This window comes from Chrysochloris asiatica, unplaced genomic scaffold (genome assembly GCF_000296735.1).
Source record: "Chrysochloris asiatica unplaced genomic scaffold, ChrAsi1.0 scaffold00472, whole genome shotgun sequence".
Taxonomy (NCBI): Eukaryota; Metazoa; Chordata; class Mammalia; order Afrosoricida; family Chrysochloridae; genus Chrysochloris; species Chrysochloris asiatica.
Window position 1 is genome coordinate 851,856 of NW_006408990.1, and position 19,320 is coordinate 871,175.

At 56.1% G+C, this 19,320-nt stretch overlaps 1 protein-coding gene across 1 annotated transcript in view; it reads right to left on the reverse strand.

Annotated features, from left to right (window-relative positions):
- The window catches only part of PPP2R2C (protein phosphatase 2, regulatory subunit B, gamma), a 109,882-nt gene continuing 90,562 nt past the window's right edge, over positions 1 to 19,320 (reverse strand). The window contains exons 6-9 of the mRNA XM_006877310.1: positions 9,099 to 9,263; positions 3,901 to 4,070; positions 1,192 to 1,283; positions 1 to 294 (exon numbers count right to left, since the gene is read on the reverse strand). Coding sequence (XP_006877372.1) covers positions 3 to 294; positions 1,192 to 1,283; positions 3,901 to 4,070; positions 9,099 to 9,263 — 719 coding nt within the window. The 3' untranslated portion in view covers positions 1 to 2. The remainder of the gene's footprint in view (positions 295 to 1,191; positions 1,284 to 3,900; positions 4,071 to 9,098; positions 9,264 to 19,320) is intronic.

The following is a 19,320-nucleotide window of genomic DNA, read 5'->3' on the forward strand; positions in this document are numbered from 1 at the left end:
ACCTACTGCATCTCGGAGTTGACCCTGTCCTGGAAGATGTACAGGTTGTTGGTGGCGGCGATGGCGATGATGTTCTCGGCCGGGTGCCAGGCCGTGTGCAGGATCTTCTTGGTGAAGTCCAGGCTGTCCACGCTGATGTCGTCCCGCCGTCGCTTGCCGCCCGCGCACACCCGCCGCGGCTTGAGCACGGCGCGGGGCTTGCTGCTCTCCCGCGAGGCCTCCAGCGTCACGTCGCGCTTCGTGTTGCGGTCGAACATGCGGAAGAAGTTGTTGTAGGCCCCCGTCATGATGACGCTGCGGGAGAAGGGCGGTCAGGGGAGCCCCCTGGAGGCGCAGCCCAGCTCCGCACATCCTGCTGGGCACCGGTGGGGAGCGCGGGCCCGCTGCACCGCGCCCCCTGGTGGCCGCATGGTGGAAAGGCGGGCAGGGTCCCCAGACGTGCACCTACACCGAGGGGAACCCTGGGCACACACCTTGTGGGGATTGGAATCACCTCTCCCTCTCCTAGGTCTCATACCCCCGCAAACCCTGGGTGTGGGTCAGGGGTATCCGGGGAGCTTGGAGAGGCTATCGCGGGCCTCTGGGCTCACCCCGTGCAGTACACCCTCCTGGTCTGCCCTGTTCTCCTGGCTTCTCCCTTCCCCCTGTCCCCTGTCCAGTGGTCACAGAGGGTCAGCAGGTGCGCTTACAGGACCACGGAAGCCGGGCCCCACAGGGAAGTCTGGGCACCATTCTGCTCCGCTCTGGAGCTCAGAGGCCAGAGCTCCGAGCTGCAATAAGGGAACTTTCACATTTCAGAACCTCAGTCCCGCTGACCCCGCAGACCCCCGCAGACTGGAGTCCGGAGTTGTGATATGGCCCCTGGCAGCTGAAGGAGAGCTGTCCGGGGCCGGTGATGGTGAACACCCCTGGGAAGGCCAGAAGACCCCTCACGCCCCACCCCCCATAACCTAGGGCCGGCTGTGTGGTCAGAGAACCTAGATGGACTGAATGTTCCCACGGTCCTCCTGGGAGGAGCTCAGTCAGGTTCAGTTACAGAATTGGGAGCTTCACTTCCTGTGCTGGGAACTTGAGACCCTGAAGGCTGGAACTGATTACAAAAGAGGGGGCTTGTCTGAGCCCCCTGCACATCCCCTGGCCCTCTCGGGGGGCACGGGCACGAGGCAGGCAGGGTCCAAGGGCGGGCTCTACCTGTCGCTGCCGTTCCAGGCGCACTCGAACTTGTCGAAAATGCAGTCGTTCTCATACAACGAGCAAAGTTTACTGCGAAGGTAGTCGTGGACCTGGGGGGCGGGGAAGGGGGGGTGTGTGAGAGACGGCGTCCACACACCCTGCCTAGCCCACCTCGCACAAGAAGGCACGGGCTGTGGAGAGCTGTGTCCACAGAGGGCGCAGTCACAGTGACAAAGGGACAGCAGACGCGGCTCCACCCCTCCCAGTCATGTGACCTCAGGCAGGCAGCCGGCCTCAGGGAGTGGGGGGGGTAAGTGCCCTGAGGGGGCCATCAACATGACAGTGATGTGAGCACCAGCCTCTCAGAGAGGTCAGTGCCCGGCGCGAGGTCACACAGCACACAAATGTCTGAGCCGGGCGACCCCGCAATCATGCCAAGCCCCGCCCCCTCCACTTGATTGACACAAACACAGAGCAGGGACCCTCCCACGGGGCGGGACTCGAGGCAGCAGCCGGCGACACGGAGCTGGGCTCAGTTCCTAGCTCTGCACGTGCTGTGAGGTCAGAGTCCCATCTGGAGAAGGGAGCCGCATGGAGGGTGAGCCTGGCACCGCACTGGGGAGCTGAGCTGGCCACATTCTATGTGAAGTGGAAAGCACGCTTGGGTTCACTCGCCCTTGTGAGGTTTTTTTTTGTGTGTGTGTGTGTGTGTGTGTGTGTGTGTTTTTCTATGCTATTGTTAAATGCCGTGGAGTCGGTTCCGACTCACAGCGACCCTGTACAGGGTTTCGGAGGCTGTGAATCTTTACAGGAGCAGAACGCCTCATCTGTCTCTCGTAGAACAGCTGGTAGTTTCGAACTGCTGACCTTGGGGGTCGATTGGTAACCGAACCTCCTATTCGCCGGCTCTGCTCCGAGGCTCCACCCCGTACCTGGGATTTCTGCCCATTCCATCTCTACATGAGGTCCCTTTCAGTCCTACACCCCTGTAATCCCTGCTTTGTGTTTTCATCTTCACCAGTTACAGTCTGGGGGGGTGGGGGGGGGACACTCAGGTCCCTTCTGGTCTCCTCACACTCCCTCCTTAGGGGACTCCATCATGACCTCTGGCCTTACCCCTGGGTCTCTTGCCCCCACAACTTGGTCCCCCATCTCCCAGATGGCTTCCTGAACCCCCACCCCTGGTTCCCTGGCCCACATCTCCCAAGTTTCCAGGCCCCTCACCACCCAGGTTTCCTGCACTCCATCCCTGGATCCCCTGATCCCCTGGACCCCCAACTCCCAGGTCCCTTGTCCCCCAGTTACACCAGGCCAAGGGTCACTGTGTTTGTATTTTCTGGAGTCCTGGATGTTGGAGACCACTGAGAACTAGTCACGAGGAAGGGAGTCACGTCTGGACGATGGCATGAGGAAGGGAGTCACGTCTGGACGATGGCATGAGGAAGCGGCACACCACTCGTGACTCATGACAAGTGTAATATGTCGGCACACTGATGTAGAACGCAACGCTCACATGTGCTTACTCAGACTCGGAGTAGTGCTCTGGGGTTAATGAAAAGCTAATTAATGGGTCTGTTTTTGAGGAAATGTACTGACCTGAAAAATCAAACCGTCTCCGATGTCTTTTTGATGTATGTGTTCCTGGGCGGTTTCATGGACTGCAGAGCCTAATACTGAGACCTGCTTTATCTCGGGGCTCTTGATCCTAAAGATCAGGAGTCCTGCAGTCTCTCTTAAACCTTAACCTGCGTCCTGTGTTTTATTTCTAAAGTGGCATCGTCTCCTTCTAACCCTGGTTGCGTGAGCTGGCTCAGGTTTTTTCCAATTCACCCCCATCTGCACCTGTGCCCGGTGACTGCCTCTTATTCCTGCAGCGAACTCTTTCCTCTCCCGCCCTCTGGTGGCAGGTGAGGAGATAGCAGCTAGGGATCCACCAACCTCCTTCAGCAAGACAGGGAAAACACCTGACGCCACACCTCCCAGGAGTCCTGGTGTGGCGCTGTGGGGTAATGCACCAGACTGCATAGTTGTTTCCACTGCAGAGTTGGCAGTTCAAGCTCACCAGCTGCTCCTTGGAAACTCCATATGGGTTTGTACCGACTCCATATGGGTTGGAACCGATTCGATGGTTAACAACAACTCCCAGGATGGATGCGGGGGTCCAAACCCCTCCTCCTGTGTCCCCCTCAACCCCAGAGGCCAGAACTGATCATTCATTTCTACGCAAGCGAGCTGTCATAAGTCTTCTGGGGAAGATCCCAAGAGCATTCTTGCTACCCACATAAAAGGTGCAACCAATGGCTTTTCTCATTTTCTCCTACTCCCTGCCTGGAATGTGGGTGTGGTGTCTGGAGGTGCAGTAGCCATTCTGTGACCATGAGGCATCACACATGGAGATGGGAAACCAACACCCAGATGATGATGGGCTGGATCCCAGAAGGAGCCTGGCACACTGAGGTGACTATGGAGCCACTTGTCACTGACTGCCCTCCTCTACTCACTGTCAGGGGAGGAAAACAGCCCCTATTTGTAAAGGCCCACTCACAGCTCTCCAGAGCAGCCGAGCCACACAGCTTCATACCATGGCCTATAACATGGGCAAATGGGAGGCCCCCGTTTCATAGATGAGGGAGCCCCTTCCCCAGGAATTCTTAGCACAAGAACACTGTGGATCTTCCAGTGGCAGAACCCCCTCCCGCCCTGAGGTTTGCCAACTGAAGTGCCCACCTGGTAGGTCTCAATGGGTCTTGCCTCCATGTTCAGGTCCCAGACCTTGACGGTGAGGTAGTCCCGTGTGAGCAGGTACCGGCCACTGTGGCTGAACTTGACATCCGACACTGAGGAGATGATCTCTGAGAAGAAGGAGCGGTTACTGGGGTCCTCAGGCTCCTCAAACACTGTGGGTAGACAGAGAGGCAATGGCCATCATGGGTGTACTCCCACCTCAAGGGATGCACAGGGAGCCATCTGTCCACTCGTCCACCCACCCACCCATCCATCCATCCATCCACCCACCCATTCACCCACCCATCCACCATCCATCTACCCATCCACCCGTCCATCTATCCATCCACCCGTCCATCCATCCACCCACCCATCCATCCATCCACCCACCCACTCATCCATCTATCCACCCACCCACCCATCCATCCATCATCCATCTATCATCCATCCACCCACCCACCCATCCACTCACTCATCACACTTATCAGAACCTCCAAAGATGGCAGAACAGGCTCTAATCTAGGAAGGGCTCAGCTGTGGGAGCAACATTCTCTCAGATTTTACTTCTGCCTTTAATCCTTGAATAAAATGCTAGGTCAGCACCATTATCAGTTCCACTTTATAACTGGGAAAGCAAAGGCACCGATGACTGAAATCCACGCTTGTGTTCTCAGAGCCAGGAACGCACTGGGCTGTGCGCCTTGGTCTGCATGCGATACTGATCACAGTGGTGATGCTGAGCACCAGATGGCCAAGGTGTCCTGACATTCTCGAGAGTGCCGGACAGCGTCCATCCACACTGAACACTGTGTGGAGCTCTGGCACAAACTGACCTGTCCCTTCTCTCTGTTCCGTGGATGCCTACGAAGCCCTGCTGGCTGTCATGGGGGTTATAACATCGAATCCCACCACCCACAGAGACTTGGGTCTCGCCACCAGCCTGCCTATTATCCTACACACATAGGGAATTGCTTACCTGGCCCTGAAGGCAGCAGTTTGCTGCCCTACCTAGGGGATTCTGGGTAGTGTGTGGCTCCCTGCAGAACCCTTCCCCTGCCCCCAACACCCAGGCCTCCCGACATGCAGTGGTCCGAGCAGCAGTACCATTCTGTTGAACAGACAAGCCTGCATGTCTGTTACTGTGTGTCCCACACCACTTATCAGCCCACCCCTCACTGGCCAGTGGAATTCAGCAACTGGGGTCCCTGCAGGGCCAGACATGGACCCATTAGCATCCCTCCAGGCCCAGCCTTCAGGAAATGGAGGTGGAGTGGACTAGGCAGGCATTTGTCAGTGAGATGAAAGGCTAACCCAGCTAGTGGTGCCCATGGCAACCAGCTGAATGGTGCCCTACCTGCTGGCCTGTGCCTGAACCAGGGAGGCAGAAATGCTGATAACTCTGTGAAGCCCTTTCCTTCCCACAGCCTCCCAGTCCCAGGTCTCAGACCTGTCCCAGCCCTTCAGCTCTTATCTGAGACCTCTAGTCTCCATCTTGTCCAAGATGCTGCCCCTGGCCACTGGCCACTGCCTTCTCTAGACAGAGATACAACCCTGCCTTGTCCCCTCTGCGGGTAAGTGGGAAATGTCCACACAGAGCTGACAGTCTGGTAGACTCATTCATTCATTCATCTCAAAAGACAGGCAACGCTGTTATTCATCATCCCAACACACACACCTGCACTTTCCTTGCACGGACAAGCAGTAAGATGTCTCCCACTAACTGACGGGTCACCCCTGCAATTACTGAGAGTCCTGGGTCAGCCCCAGCTCCCATAAGGATCTGAGTCAGCAGAAATCTGCGCCTTGTTTGAACGTCTGTAAGTAAGACGCCCCCCTCCACGCTGGTGTCCCTTGGAGTCCCCAAGATGCACACATGGAAGGGTGGGAAAACCTCACTCCCAAGGGTGGAGAAGACAGGGACCCCAGCTGAGGCCTCAGGAGGATAGGGCTGGGCTCTGCAGGACGTCTGCAGCCCTCTCTGCCTAAAGCCCTCCATGGCTCACCAGTACCCTGGGAATAAGGGTCACCGCACATGCAGCCAACAAGCTCCTTAGTGATCAGACCACCTGACCTCACAAACACGTTCCCCTCCTGTGGCCACAATTCAACCCCCTTTCCACCACAACTCCAGGGCCAGAGAGGTTGAGGAGAGCCCAGCAACCAAGATGGAAAAACTGAAGGCTGTTGTTAAGTTCTGACCCATAGCGACCCTGTATAGGGTTTCCGAGGCTGTAAATCTTTACAGGAGCAGAAAGCCTCATCTTTCTCCCGCGGAACAGCTGGTAGTTCGAACTGCTGACTGTGAGATTAGCTCCCACCCGCAATTCCCACAGGATGGGGCAGAAGCAGTACATGAGAAAGCTGCAGACAGGAGACTCTCAGCAGCTGTGTGCCCTTAAGTAAATGTCTTAGCCTCTCTGTGCCTCCACGTGGATGGAGGTGGCACAGCAGAGATGTTTCGTGCCAATCTCCGGAACCTGGGTGCACCTGGGTAGCCACAGTGGGAAACAGGATCAGCAGATGTGGTAAGTTAAGGGTCTCAAGATGGGGGGGGGGGGGGGGGGGGGGGGGGCGGCGGGAAGTGACTCTGGATTCCCCCAGGTGGGCCTAAGACAGAAGGAGGAGCTGAGCCAATGGGAGCAGAGGATGGAGGAGGGACCTCTAGTCAACTCCATGGCGCCCCCATGTGGCCAGAGCAGAACTGTGCTCCATGGGGCTTTCAATCATTGATTTTTTGGAAGCAGATCACCAGGACTTTCTTTCAAGGCACCCCGGGTGGACTCAGACAACCAGCCTTTCAAGAGCATTCACTATTTGTACCACAGATCCCCAGTACCCCCGCGCCTGCTCCCCGAGAAGACTGCACCATCAGGAGCAGAAATGGTGTCTATTTTGTGGGTGCCTGACAATCACAGGGACCAGCAGACAAAAGGTGCTCTGGAGAAGAACAGGAGACTGTGGACTGGGGCGGGGGGCTGTCCCCGAAGCCTTGGCTTCCTCACCTGTGAGAAATGAACACCCACTCACCACATGGACATCCCTTCACTGGACTTCACCTGCTGGGAAAGGGGGTCACTGCCAGCTGCACCTAAACCCCAGAAAAAGGGGCAGAATTGAAAGGGGAGGAAGCTGGATCCTCTAACCTCCGAGTCCCTTTAGCAGATAAGTTCCGTTAGCTCCAGTAACAACCAGGAGTCAACCAGTGCTCACCTTCCCGTAGAAGCAGGATGAGCACAATCTGCACACGGCACACAGACTGGCACACATTTCAACTGCCCACTGCCTGGCAGGGACGGGTTAACCAAAAGACACCCCAAAGGCCACGCCCCAAGAAGGGCAAACCACACAGCCCATTTGGACGTCTTGCACTGGTATTAGGGAGAACACTTCTGGGTAGGATGCCAAGTGTGAGAATGGCTGAACAAACAAACAATTCTAGAAAAATGTAAAATACAAAATTAACTTACAGAGAGAAATGGAATTGGATGTAAATATAGTCATACATGAGTTTTACTAAAACTCCAAGGAGAAAACACACTGTATACACTGTTGCAGGCAAAGGGGGGAGGGAGAAAGCTAACAGTGCGTTTTAAAGTGAGAATGACCCAACCAACACTGGACAACGAGAGGCGAGGAGACACAGAACAGCCACACCTAGGAACACGAGAGCCGAGATCAAATCACCGCCCCCACCCCGGCTGACTCCTGGTCCCTGGTCAGGGCTGGCGTGACCAGAGGCTAGTTCCAAGGCCCTGGGTGTGTCCCTCGGGCAGTGGTTGACAGCTCCCTGGTCCTGACCCCTGCATCACTCAGGGACAATCCACAGCCTGGTGGTCAGCCACTCCTTGGAAACCCTAAACAGGGTCGCTATGAGTCAGAACCAACTCAACAACACTTACCAACAAAATACCCTGGCCCCCAGCAGCCCTCAAAGCCTGGACGCCACTCTGGGGGAGCCAGACCCACCAGAACCCCTGTGAATGTTCTCTGCAAGAGAGATGTGGGCACAGAACACTGTGGGCCATTCATGCACAGGCAAGCCACCTGCATGGACCTGGGTTACAAAGCCAGGTCCACCTCCAGCCACCAGAGAACAGGCTGCCTCCCCTACCCCCCACCCGCCCCTGGCACAGTCTCTCCATAACCCTGGCACAGGGAGACGCTTCTGATTCCAAGTGTAAACCTATGGGTTGACATGTAAACACACAGCCATGTGGCAGTTCCTCAGGAAGTTCAAGAGAATTACCACACCATCCAGCAATTCCAATGGAGCTGATACACACACACACAGATACACACAGAAACAGACACAGAGATACATACAGAGACACACACAAAGACACACGGAGAAACACAGATACACACACAGAGACACACATAGACAGATATACACACATTGACAGACACACACAGACACAGATACACACAGATAGAGACATACACACTCAATACACACACACAGACATACACACTCAAGACACACACACACTCGGACACAAACACAAACAAAACCCGGAGACACACACACCCAGACAGACACACAGAGAGACAGATGTACAGACACACCAGCGCACACACGGAGAGAGATAGAAAGAGCAGGCCTACGTCATCACGCCCCACTCTGACGATTTCTGTGACTATCTCCATCCAGTATTCATTTTCTCAGTCTCCAATCTTTTGGTAAACTTGTCCTTAACCTGCTCCAAGCCCACTGAATACTTTCCCCATATCAGTAAAGATATCCCAAAACATTTAAATGACTGCGTGTTCCTATAGGGGGTATGGGACACAGAGGGTCCTGGTCCAGCCTGGTGGAGGAGGAGACATCTGGCTGACTTGAGCGGCCTCTGCCTGTGGATCCAGTGGTCCTGACCCTCTCCTTCCGAGGCCCCACCCTGGGCCGGGTCAGCTACTGGCTGCGTGGGGTGGGGAGTGGGTGGGGAGAGAGGCTGGGAGCCCCTGCCAACAGTTAGCCCAAGAGCCGGTCTAGCACCCCTAGCCCAGCGTGGAACTAACTTCCTCACTCGCTCTAGGTCTGCTGGACCCACAGAGCAGCTCCAGCCCCAGCCCAGGACCCGCACTCACGCTTGGCGTGCTGGTCACACAGGGCTGCGGCCCCACCCCAGCCCAGAGCCCGCACTCACACTTGGCGTGCTGGTCACACAGGGCAGGCCCCACCCCAGCCCAGGGCCCGCACTCACGCTTGGCGTGCTGGTCACACAGGGCTGCGGCCCGCATGTCGCAGAGCCTCAAGGAACCCTTGCTGCTGCTGTAGACGAAGAGGTTGCAGTGATGCGGGTGGAACTCTGACGCCGTGATCACCTCCGTCAAGTCTTCCATGTTGGCCGGCTTGATGTCCACGATGTCTGCGCAGTCAAGGGGTGTCCCGCGCAGGCATGGCCCGGCAACGCGCCTCCCTGCAGGCCCGCCCACCCCGGCCCTCCCCCTACAGACCCGCCCACCCCCAGATGCCCCTCCCAAAGACCCGCCCACCCCGGGATCACACCTAACGGCCCTCCCCCAGCAACCCCTATAGACCCGCCCACTCCCAGATGCCTCTCCCAAAGACCTGCCCTTCCCCACCCCCACATCACACCCGAAGACCCATGCACGTCCTGATGCCACGCCTAAAGACCCGCCCACCCTGAGATCACACCCAAAGGCCCGCCCATCCCGGCTCTCCCCACAGACCCGCCCACTCTCATATGCCCCTCCCAAAGACCCGCCCACCCCGTGATCACACCCAAAGGCCAGCCCATCCCGGCTCTCCCCCAGCGCCCACTATAGATCCGCCCACTCCCCTATGCAGCTCCCAAAGACCTGCCCACGTCCTGATGCCACTCCTAAAGACCCGCCCACCCTGATATCACACCCAAAGGTCTGCCCACCCCAGGCCCTCTCCCCGCAGGCTGCCTCACCCCCAGATGCCACTCCTAAAGGCCCGCCCACCCTAACATCACAGCCGAAGACCCTCCCACCTCCTGACGCCACTCCTGAAGACCCGCCCACCCTACTGACCCCGCCTCATCCCCTTAGACCGGCTCCCCTCCCCCACAGACTTGACCCCCGACACACACCATTTCCACCCTCTTAGACGGGTCCATCCCCGATCTGTGAGACCCCGCCCCCCAGAACAGCACATCTACACGGAAAACCACCCGTCTCTGACTGCCCCCAACCCCTGCACACTCTGACCTTCGCCCCCAAGCAGTGCTGCAGCTGACCTTCCCAAAGTGGGGTGATCTAGAGGGGGTCTCCCTCCGCCCTCTCCAGACTAAGCATAAAGGGGGTGCTACCCCGTGCCGGTGTCTGCGGGGATATACGAAGTAAACGCTTCTAGGTTTGTCCACCACCCTGTGTCTAGAACCAGTGTGCGGGTATCTGCTATCCCTCAGCCCTCACACCCTCTTCTGGCCTTGACAGGAGATTTTCCCAACCCTCACATGCATGTCCCCACCCCAAGAAGTGACCCTAAACTATGCTATGAGAACTGGATGTGCCAAGTGGAGGCGGCCCAGGGCTGGGCTAGGTGTGTACAGGAGAGCCCTGGAGCCCCTGAGGATGGAAAGGGCGGTGTGAAGAACAGTGTGGTGAGAAAAAGCCTGGATCAAGCTGTACCTGAAGCCACTAACTCTGGGCTGCTTAGATATGGGCGTTGTCACATTTCTTATTTGGGTTTAGGGTCAAAGCTTTTGCAAAGGAAGTTGCCTGGCGCATAGAGGGGTGAGCGTGTCCTGGTCACTCAGCAGTAATGGCCTCAGAGTTCCAGGTTCCGACCGATTCATTCTCAGCTGCCACTGTTGTCCAAACCCAAACCCTTCAAGTGGCATTCAAGGCCCTGGCCTCTCCAAACTCCTCCAACTTCAGATCCTGCTGACCACCCTCCCCTCTCAGCCTGTCTCCTAACCCTCAACGCACAGGCCTCTGGGTCTTTGCATGTCTTGTTCCTCTGACTGGAGCAACCATTGTTTGCACGTGCGTCCTGGGGTCATATGGCCTCAAGTTGGAATCCCAGCCCTGATATCTCCCAGCCATGAGGCCCTGGATAAGCTCCCTCTCTCTCTATGCCTCAGTGTCCTCATCTCTGAAATGGGCTAACCATCCCAGTCGCCAAGGTTTCCCATGAAGCTTATACAGGGCCTGATCTGGAAACCCCAGTGGAAGCTCTGGGGTTCTCTGTGTGGGCACACCCCTCTCCTCCCCATCTGCCCGGCCTCCCCAAGCCACTACAGTGATGACCAGAAGGGGACTTATTCTGACCTCTGCAAACAGCTCTGCTTTCTGGAGGCATATCAGTGACCTAAAGAATTAAGGACCAAAAAAAAAATCAAAAACAGAGGAAACGTGAGCTAATTGGTCCTAACTCGGTGGGCTTCCTGGGCATGGTGGCTTCTGGCTGGGAGAGAGCAAGACTCCATAATGGAAATGCCCATGAAGATTAAGGAGAAAACCCAGACAGCTAAGGGACAATGCCAGCCCTTCCTGAACCTCCACAAACATGGGCTTCTGCTATTGGGGATGCCCACAAAAGGTCGAGCATGAGATTCACTCAGGGACCCAGAAAGTAGCTTCCAGAAGGGGTTCCGGGCTCCCCACTGTCACAGGACCAAGGACTTAGGGCAGACCCCCACCCATAGCGTCACCAGGGCTGCTTGGTCCTATACTGCCTCCTCTCCTTGCTGTAAGTACTTAACAAACAGCCATTGTGGTTTATTGCATAGTGGTGTCTCCCCAGTGAGGGTGAGGTATGTCTACTGCTGCTGTAACCCCGGGAACTCAATAGGTGCCCGTTGTATGTAGAACCTGGGTAGGGCCACACGCAGTAGGTGCCCACTGTATACAGAGCCTGTGCAGGACTGCACGCAGGTGCCTGCTGTATACTCAAGACCTAGTGAAGGATTGATACAAAATAGGTTACCAGTAAGCAGGGTTGTATTCTTTCATATTTATTCTACCTGTATGCTGAGCAAATAATACGAAAAGCTGGGTTCTATGAAGAAAAACGTGGCATCAGGATTGGAGGAAGACTCATTAACAACCTGCAATATGTATACGATACAAATTTGCCTGCTGAAAGTGAAGAGGACTTAAAATGTTTACTGATGAAGATCAAAGACCACAGCTTTCAGTATGGGTTGCTTCTTAATGTAAAGAAAACAAAAATCCTCACCCCTGGACCAATAAACAACATTCCTACCAACGGAAAAAAGATTGAAGTTGTCAAAGACTTCATTCTTCCTGGATCAACTATCAACACTCATGAAAGCAGCAGTCAAGAAATCAAATTATGTATTGCATTAGGCAAATCTGCTGCACAAGACCGTTTTAAAGTGTTGAAGAGCAGAGATGTCAGCTTGAGGACTAAGGTGCTCCTGACCCAGGCCATTGTGTTTTCAATAGCCTCATATGGATGCGAAAGCTGGACAGTGAATAAGGAAGATCGTAGAAGAATTGATGCCTTTGAGTTATGGTGTTGGAGGAGAATACTGAAAGTGCCATGAACTGCCAAAAGAACTAATAGATCTATTTTGGAAGTAGTGCAGCCAGAGTGCTCTTTGGAGGCCAGGATGGCTAAGCTTCGTCTCTCATATTTTGGCCATACTGTCAGAAGGGACCAGTCCCTGGAGAAGGAGATCATGTTTGGTAAGGTGGAGGGTCAGAGGAAAAAAGGAAGACCCCCCAACGAGATTGACTGGCCAAGTGGTAGCATTGATGTTCTCAAGCGTGGCAACCATAGTGAGGTTAGCCCAGGATCGGGCAGTGTTTCCTTCTGCTGTGCATGGGGTCGCTATGAGTCGGTACCAACTTAATGGTACCTAACAACTACAACAACAATTAGACACTGATGGACTGAACCGGTGGGGGGGGGGGAGTCACATAGAAAGTTTTACTCCACCCCAAGGACGGTCCCCCTGAAGGCAGACATGAAAGGTTGTTATTGTTAGGCGCCATTGAGTCAGACTCTGCACATAACATAAGGAAACACTGCCCAGTCCTGCGCATGCTCACAACTGTTGTTTGCGCCCACTGGGGCTGCCACTGTGTCAATCCTTCTCATTGGTCAATCCTGCCACTGTCAATCCTTCTCATTGGCCCATGCTGCCACTGTGTCAATCCTTCTCATTGGTCAATCCTTCTCATTGAGAGTCTCTCTCTTTTTGCTGACCCTCCACTTTACCAAGCATGATGTCCTTCTCCAGAGACTGGTCCCTCCTGATAATATGTCAGAAATAGAGACAAAGTCTCACCAACCAGGTTTCTAAGGAGCTGTTTGGCTGTACTTCTTCCAACACAGATTTGTTGGTTCTTCTGGTAGTCCATGGTACTTAAAATATTTTTTCTCTAATACCATAATTCGAAAACATCAATTTTTCTATGGTCTTCCTTATTCATTGCCAAACTTTCCTATGAGGTGATTGAAAATACCCTGGCTTGGATCAGGCGCACCTCAGTGCTCAAAGTGACATCTTTGCTCTTGGACACTTGAAAGAGGTTCTGTGCAGCAGATGTGCACAGTCCACTACGTCGTCTGATTTCTTCACTGCTGCTTCCATGAGTGTTGGTTGTGATTTCATGGGTGAAAAGTAGGGCCCAGGAAACCCCAGGCCCCTCGGAGGTGGGTATCACTGACAGACCAGTGTGAGCAGCCACACAGAGAATCTGATCCTGTTTGAAGGGCCACCATCACTTCCGGTGGTTTCCCTCTGCCTCACTCACAACCCCATCAGCGCATGTGGAAATTCCCTTGAGATACCAGCCCCAAGTGAGCCCCACACGATGGCCCGGTGCATGCCAACAGCGCTGCACAATGCTGCCGTCTTCTCTGTGTGCACGAGGGCACCCAGCTCTGGGCAGGCAGGACCTGAACTAGGCGCCTCAGGGACACGGTTGTGACAGGCTGTGGAGGAAGCGGTCAAGAGCCCTGGCTCTGCCGCTGTGAACTGTTTGGCCCAGCTGTGCCTCAGTTTACCCTGCTTCAACATGGCTCTCACACCCTGACCTCTGGGTGTGTCCAGAGCAGAGGCAGTGGACGGGGCTGGGGAGTCCCTGGTTCCATCCAGCTGTGCAGGGCTTACTGTGAAGCCCCTCAAGGGCCCAGGTGAGCAAGCACAGGTGTGACCATCATGGCCAATGTTTGCTGTGCCCAAGATGCCTGTGGACAGGTGGCCTCAGCCATGCCCAGCACAGGGACAGCAGAGTGTTCCTCAGAGAGGGCCGTGGATGCCCACAGCCTGGACTCCCTCAGTTCTTGTTCCCTCTCTCCACCACAGATCTGCAGGAGTCCGGTTCTCAAACATCAGATCCAGCCAGTTCTGCCCTGGGGAGCAGGCCTGGCCCTCCCTGCTCTGCCCCAGCCTGAGGACTCCTCTCTCAGAAGCAGGGCTGGCTGCAGATCCCCCCCACAGGGACCCAGGAAGTCTGAGTCAGGCAGCCTCCGCTTCAGGGTTTCAGAGACTCATGTAGAAGTTTCTCCTCCTGCCAAGGGCACCAGCTGGTCTCCAGAGATTGGCCAGGGTCCACCCTGCACCTGTGCCAACACCAGCCCTCAGTGCTGGGCCCAGTGCCCAAGGGACTCCACACGAGGGTCATGCCAGAGAAGTTGGGCACTGCCAACAGCTCTGCTCTCATACCATGCACGAGCCACAGCACTTACAACGCACCTCTCTGCTTTATAGGTGAGCAGACTCTCACCTGGGCAGGTGGGCACCCCTACACCTCAGTGGGTGGGCAACCCTCACCTGGGCAGGTAGGAACCTCCCTCACCTAGACAGGTGGGTACCCCAACACCTGGGCAGGTGGGTGCCCCCTCACCTGTAAAGTGGTCACTGGCCCTGAGAGTTGTCCATTCATCCACAAATCTCTGCCGGCCATGTGACAAGGCATGGGGTGCAGTGAATGAACACTGCTGTTTGTGGATATGGAGGGTGCCTGGAACCCCAACAGTCACTAGCGGGGTCCCTGCAGCGATGAGCTGAGGCTCTGGACACAGAGAGGACCACAGGAAGCTGGGCCAGCAGCCCCGGGCCAGGCAGGAAGGGCACCTGTCCCGCTGTGAGTGTGGCTAGATCCCTGTCCAGGCTCCTTCCTGCTGCTCTGGGCTCAGCACTGTGGGTATGGTGAAGAAGACTGGTCCCGGATGGGAGAAAGCTGTTGTCATGGTAACCACGCAGCCTAGAAAGAAGGGTGCAGCTCTGTTGGAGTCTATGAGGAAGACCGCCGCGCAGGCAGGGACTGGCACACAGAGGGTCTTGGGAGCCCACCTGAGCACACGGAAGAAGATGCCTGACGGACAGCCCAGACACTACTATTCTGCAAACACCCTAGCAGCCAACGGGAGCTGGGGTGCTCTCAGAACATCCTGCAAGCAGGTCCTAAAGAACGCCAGCAATCTGTCCCCTCCCCGCTCTCTCCTGCAGCCTAGCTTCCTCCTGCGTGACAGTTGTTGAGACTCACCTGAGGCTGTGAAGAGGCTTTGACAGGGTCACCTGTGCAAACAGAGGTTTCGGGCCTCAGTGTTTTAGGACTTACCGTGTCCCTTAGGACAGCACAGAAAATGTGCAATGACACCCCCGGGAGAAAGCCCTCCGGGTTTGTGCTCAACTGAGACATTAGAGCTAGTCTTTCCGGAAGGGCTGGGAGTTGGGGTCCCGGTGGAGCTGGGAGAAGACAGGAATGCAAGGAGGCGGGGCTAGAAGAGAGGAGCGGAGGGGTAGGGCTTTAAGGGTGGGGCCATGGAGGCGGGGCCATAGGGGTGGGGCTGTGGAGGCGGGACCAGGGAGGAGCTGGGAGGAGACAGGCTGGAAGAGAGGGGCTAGAAGAGAGGGGCTGAGGGGTAGGGCTTTGAGGGTGGGGCTATTGCGGTCCAGTCCAAACCCAAACCAAATCCACCGCCATCCAGTGGACCCGACTCATAGTGACCCTCAGCTGAGCGTTTCTGAGACTGTGAATCTTTATGGGAGCAGACAGCCTCAGCTTTCTCCCCCAGAGCAGCTGCTGGGTTTAAACTTTGCAGTTAGTAGCCCAATGCCTAACCCACAGCGCCACCAGAAAGTGCTAGAGTCTTGCCAGGGGGCGAGACCGGACCATATGCCCCACAATCTGCCGGGACTGTCAGAAACATCACAAGCTGCACAATGCCAGGAATTCAGTATTACCCATTGCAGAACCACCTCCGGGTCCATCTGTCCTGCTACGGTAGGCGCCACCCACTCCTCACAACCAAGACAAATCCAGCAGGTGGGTGGGCAGCGGGGTGAGTTGGGTCAGGAGGGGCCCATCCCTGGACGGTAGGCACCCATCCGCGGGTTTGAGACAGGCATCGGAGTCCCAGCCCTACCACTTCGCAGCTGTTCTCGGCCTTTGTTTCCTCCATTGCAAACCAAGTGGGTTCTGGCTCAAAGTGGCCTTACAGGACAGAGGAAAACTGCCCCATAGTTTACCCAGGGAGTGGCTAGTGGATTCAAACCTCCGATCGCTTGGTGAGCAGCTGAATGAACGACGCACTGAGTCCACCCACTGTCCCAGCCACCCAGGGGAGGCGCCACATAAATGGTATCAGTTCCGGTGCACGGGTGGGTTAGCACCGCTGCCCCCATCCTGGTGGACCCCCCAAAGCAGTTGGTGCTGGTGCAGGGAAGTCACTGGTTCTGATATCTGGGGCCTGAACAAGGAGTCTTGGTACCCCAGTGGCTTAAGTGGTTGGTTGCTAATAGCAACGTCAGCAGTTTAAACTCCCCCGCCCGCCGCCCCATAGGAAAAAGACAGGGCTGCCCGCCCCACTAAGACTGGGGCCTGGAAACCCTGTGGGGCAGCTCTACTCTGTCTTTTAGGGTCCCTATGGGTCAGAATCTACCCAAGGGCAGTGGTTTCAAGCTCAAACAGAGGTGTACCCACAGAGGGCTAGGAAGAGATGCTCACAAGGGCCAGTCTAGCAGACCCCTGCGCGAAAGCAGATCACACCAGGCCAGGCCAAGGGAAACAGGAGAGGAAGGAAAGTCAGACTCTCTGAGGTCACACTCCCTGTCACAACACCTGGCTTGACCACAGTTGTGTACTTCGTTGAATATTCACTATGGCCAGACATAATTCCTCTTGGAGACGCAGCCAAGCGCTCAGACCCACCCAGCCAGCAGGACCTGCTCCCAGGAGTGGGGATTCAGGATCCAGTCCATGGAAGGCCTGGCAGGACGCCTGAGACAGAAAGAGTCTCTTGCTCAAAATAAAGCAGGGGTCAGTCAGCTGACACTGTCACCTCTGAGCAGGCTGCCTCACGTCCCACCAGCACACCGGCACTAAAGGATGGGGGAGCTTGTATAAAGGGGTACCCGGACGGCACTGGGGCAAGAAGACACAGGAGCCCTCTGGGAACAAGTCTTAAATACCAAGGGCTGTTATTTGGAGAGAGACACAAAACGGCCAGCTGCTCTATATCCCTTGGTAGCAGGCCCTTTGCTCAAGTGACTTGGCTGTGCCATTTGAAATGTACCCATGAGGAGGGACAGCCAAGAGACTGAGTCTGCCCGACCCCAGAGCACAATCCTCCCCTCAGTCCTAAACGCCGGAGCTCCTAGCCACCAGAACCCACACCAGGTTGATGAGCGGGTGGAACCCATTCCCCCCTCCCAGTCATCAGCCTCTCTCCCTGTAACTGGGCCCTGTACTTGTGGTGTGGTGGGGTGGGGGTGGGGGTGGAGAGAGGTCCCAATCCCAGGGTTTCACTAGACATGGAGCTATGGGGTCACTAGAGCAGGTATAGGGGAGGCAGATGGTAACCCACCAGCACACCTGTCTCCGGCCCACACTCCCTGTGCCTGGATAGGTGAGGTGAGCTGACAAAGACCACCTAGAAGGGTGATGTTACAGCACTGGGGTGCGTCTCCCCTATTTCTTACAACTGACCTGCTCTCAGTCCTGTGGCCAACTTGGTTTAAGAACAGTCCGGCCACAGTCCCAGACCTGTGTTTGGTAAAGTAGAAGGTCAGTGAAAACAAGGCAAATGATAAGGAGATGGGGCGGAAAAGTAACCACGGCCACGCACCCTAGGTCTCCTCCCTCCACCACATCCACACACCCCAGCTCTCCCTCCCTCCACCACGGCCACACACCCTACCTAGGTCTCCCTGCCTCCACCACGGACACGCACCCTAGGTCTCCCTCCCTCCACCACGACCACGCACCCTAGGTCTCCGTCCCTCCACCACGGCCACGCACCCTAGGTCTCCCTGCCTCCACCACGGCCACACACCCTAGGTCTCCCTCCCTCCACCACGGCCACGCACCCTAGCTCTCCCTCCCTCCACCACGGCCACACACCCTACCTAGGTCTCCTCCCTCCACCACGGCCTCGCACCCCAGGTCTCCCTCCCTCCACCACGGCCACACACCCTACCTAGGTCTCCCTCCCTCCACCACGGCCACGCACCCTAGCTCTCCCTCCCTCCACCACGTCCACGCACCCTAGGTCTCCCTGCCTCCACCACGGCCACGCACCCTAGGTCTCCCTCCCTCCACCACGGCCACGCACCCTAGCTCTCCCTCCCTCCACCACGTCCACGCACCCTAGGTCTCCCTCCCTCCATCACATCCACACACCCTAGGTCTCCCTCCCTCCACCACGGCCACGCACCCTAGGTCTCCCTCCCTCCACCACGGCCACGCACCCCAGCTCTCCCTCGATCACATCCACACACCCCAGCTCTCTCTCCCTCCACCACGTCCACGCAACCTAGGTCTCCCTCCCCCAACCACATCCACACATCCCAGCTCTCACTCCCCCCCACCATGGCCACACATCCCTGTCTATCACCATCTCACCCAGAACCCCCTCCGTGACCACCCAGCTTCCTTATCCCATCTATTCCACCCGCCCACAGCCACACAAGAATCCTGCGAAGTTGGATGCATTACCTCGTGGCCAAGGCTGGGAGGGAATACAACACAACAGGCATACCACAGATGAAAACCTCAGAAATGTACTCGATTCTTTTAAAAAATGTGGGGTCCCTGGGAGCTACAGCTGGTGAACATATTGAACCACTAACTGAAGGTTGATGGTTCAAACCAACTCTGAGGAGCCTTGGAAGAGAGCCTTGATGATCTACTTCTGAAAACTCAATCACTGAGATTCTCCTCTGACACACACGGGGGCGCTATCAGTGGGATCTACTTATGAAACATCATCCACTGAGAACCCTGTGGGGCACAGTTCTCCTCTGACACACACGGGGGTGCCATGAGTGGGATGTACTTAAGAAAAATCATCCACTGAGAACCCTGTGGGGCACAGTTCTACTCTGACACACACGGGGCACCACGAGTGGGATCTAACTATGAAACATCATCCACAGAGAACCCTGTGGAGCACAGTTCTACTCTGACACACACGGGGCATCATGAGTGGAATCAACTTATGAAAAATCATCC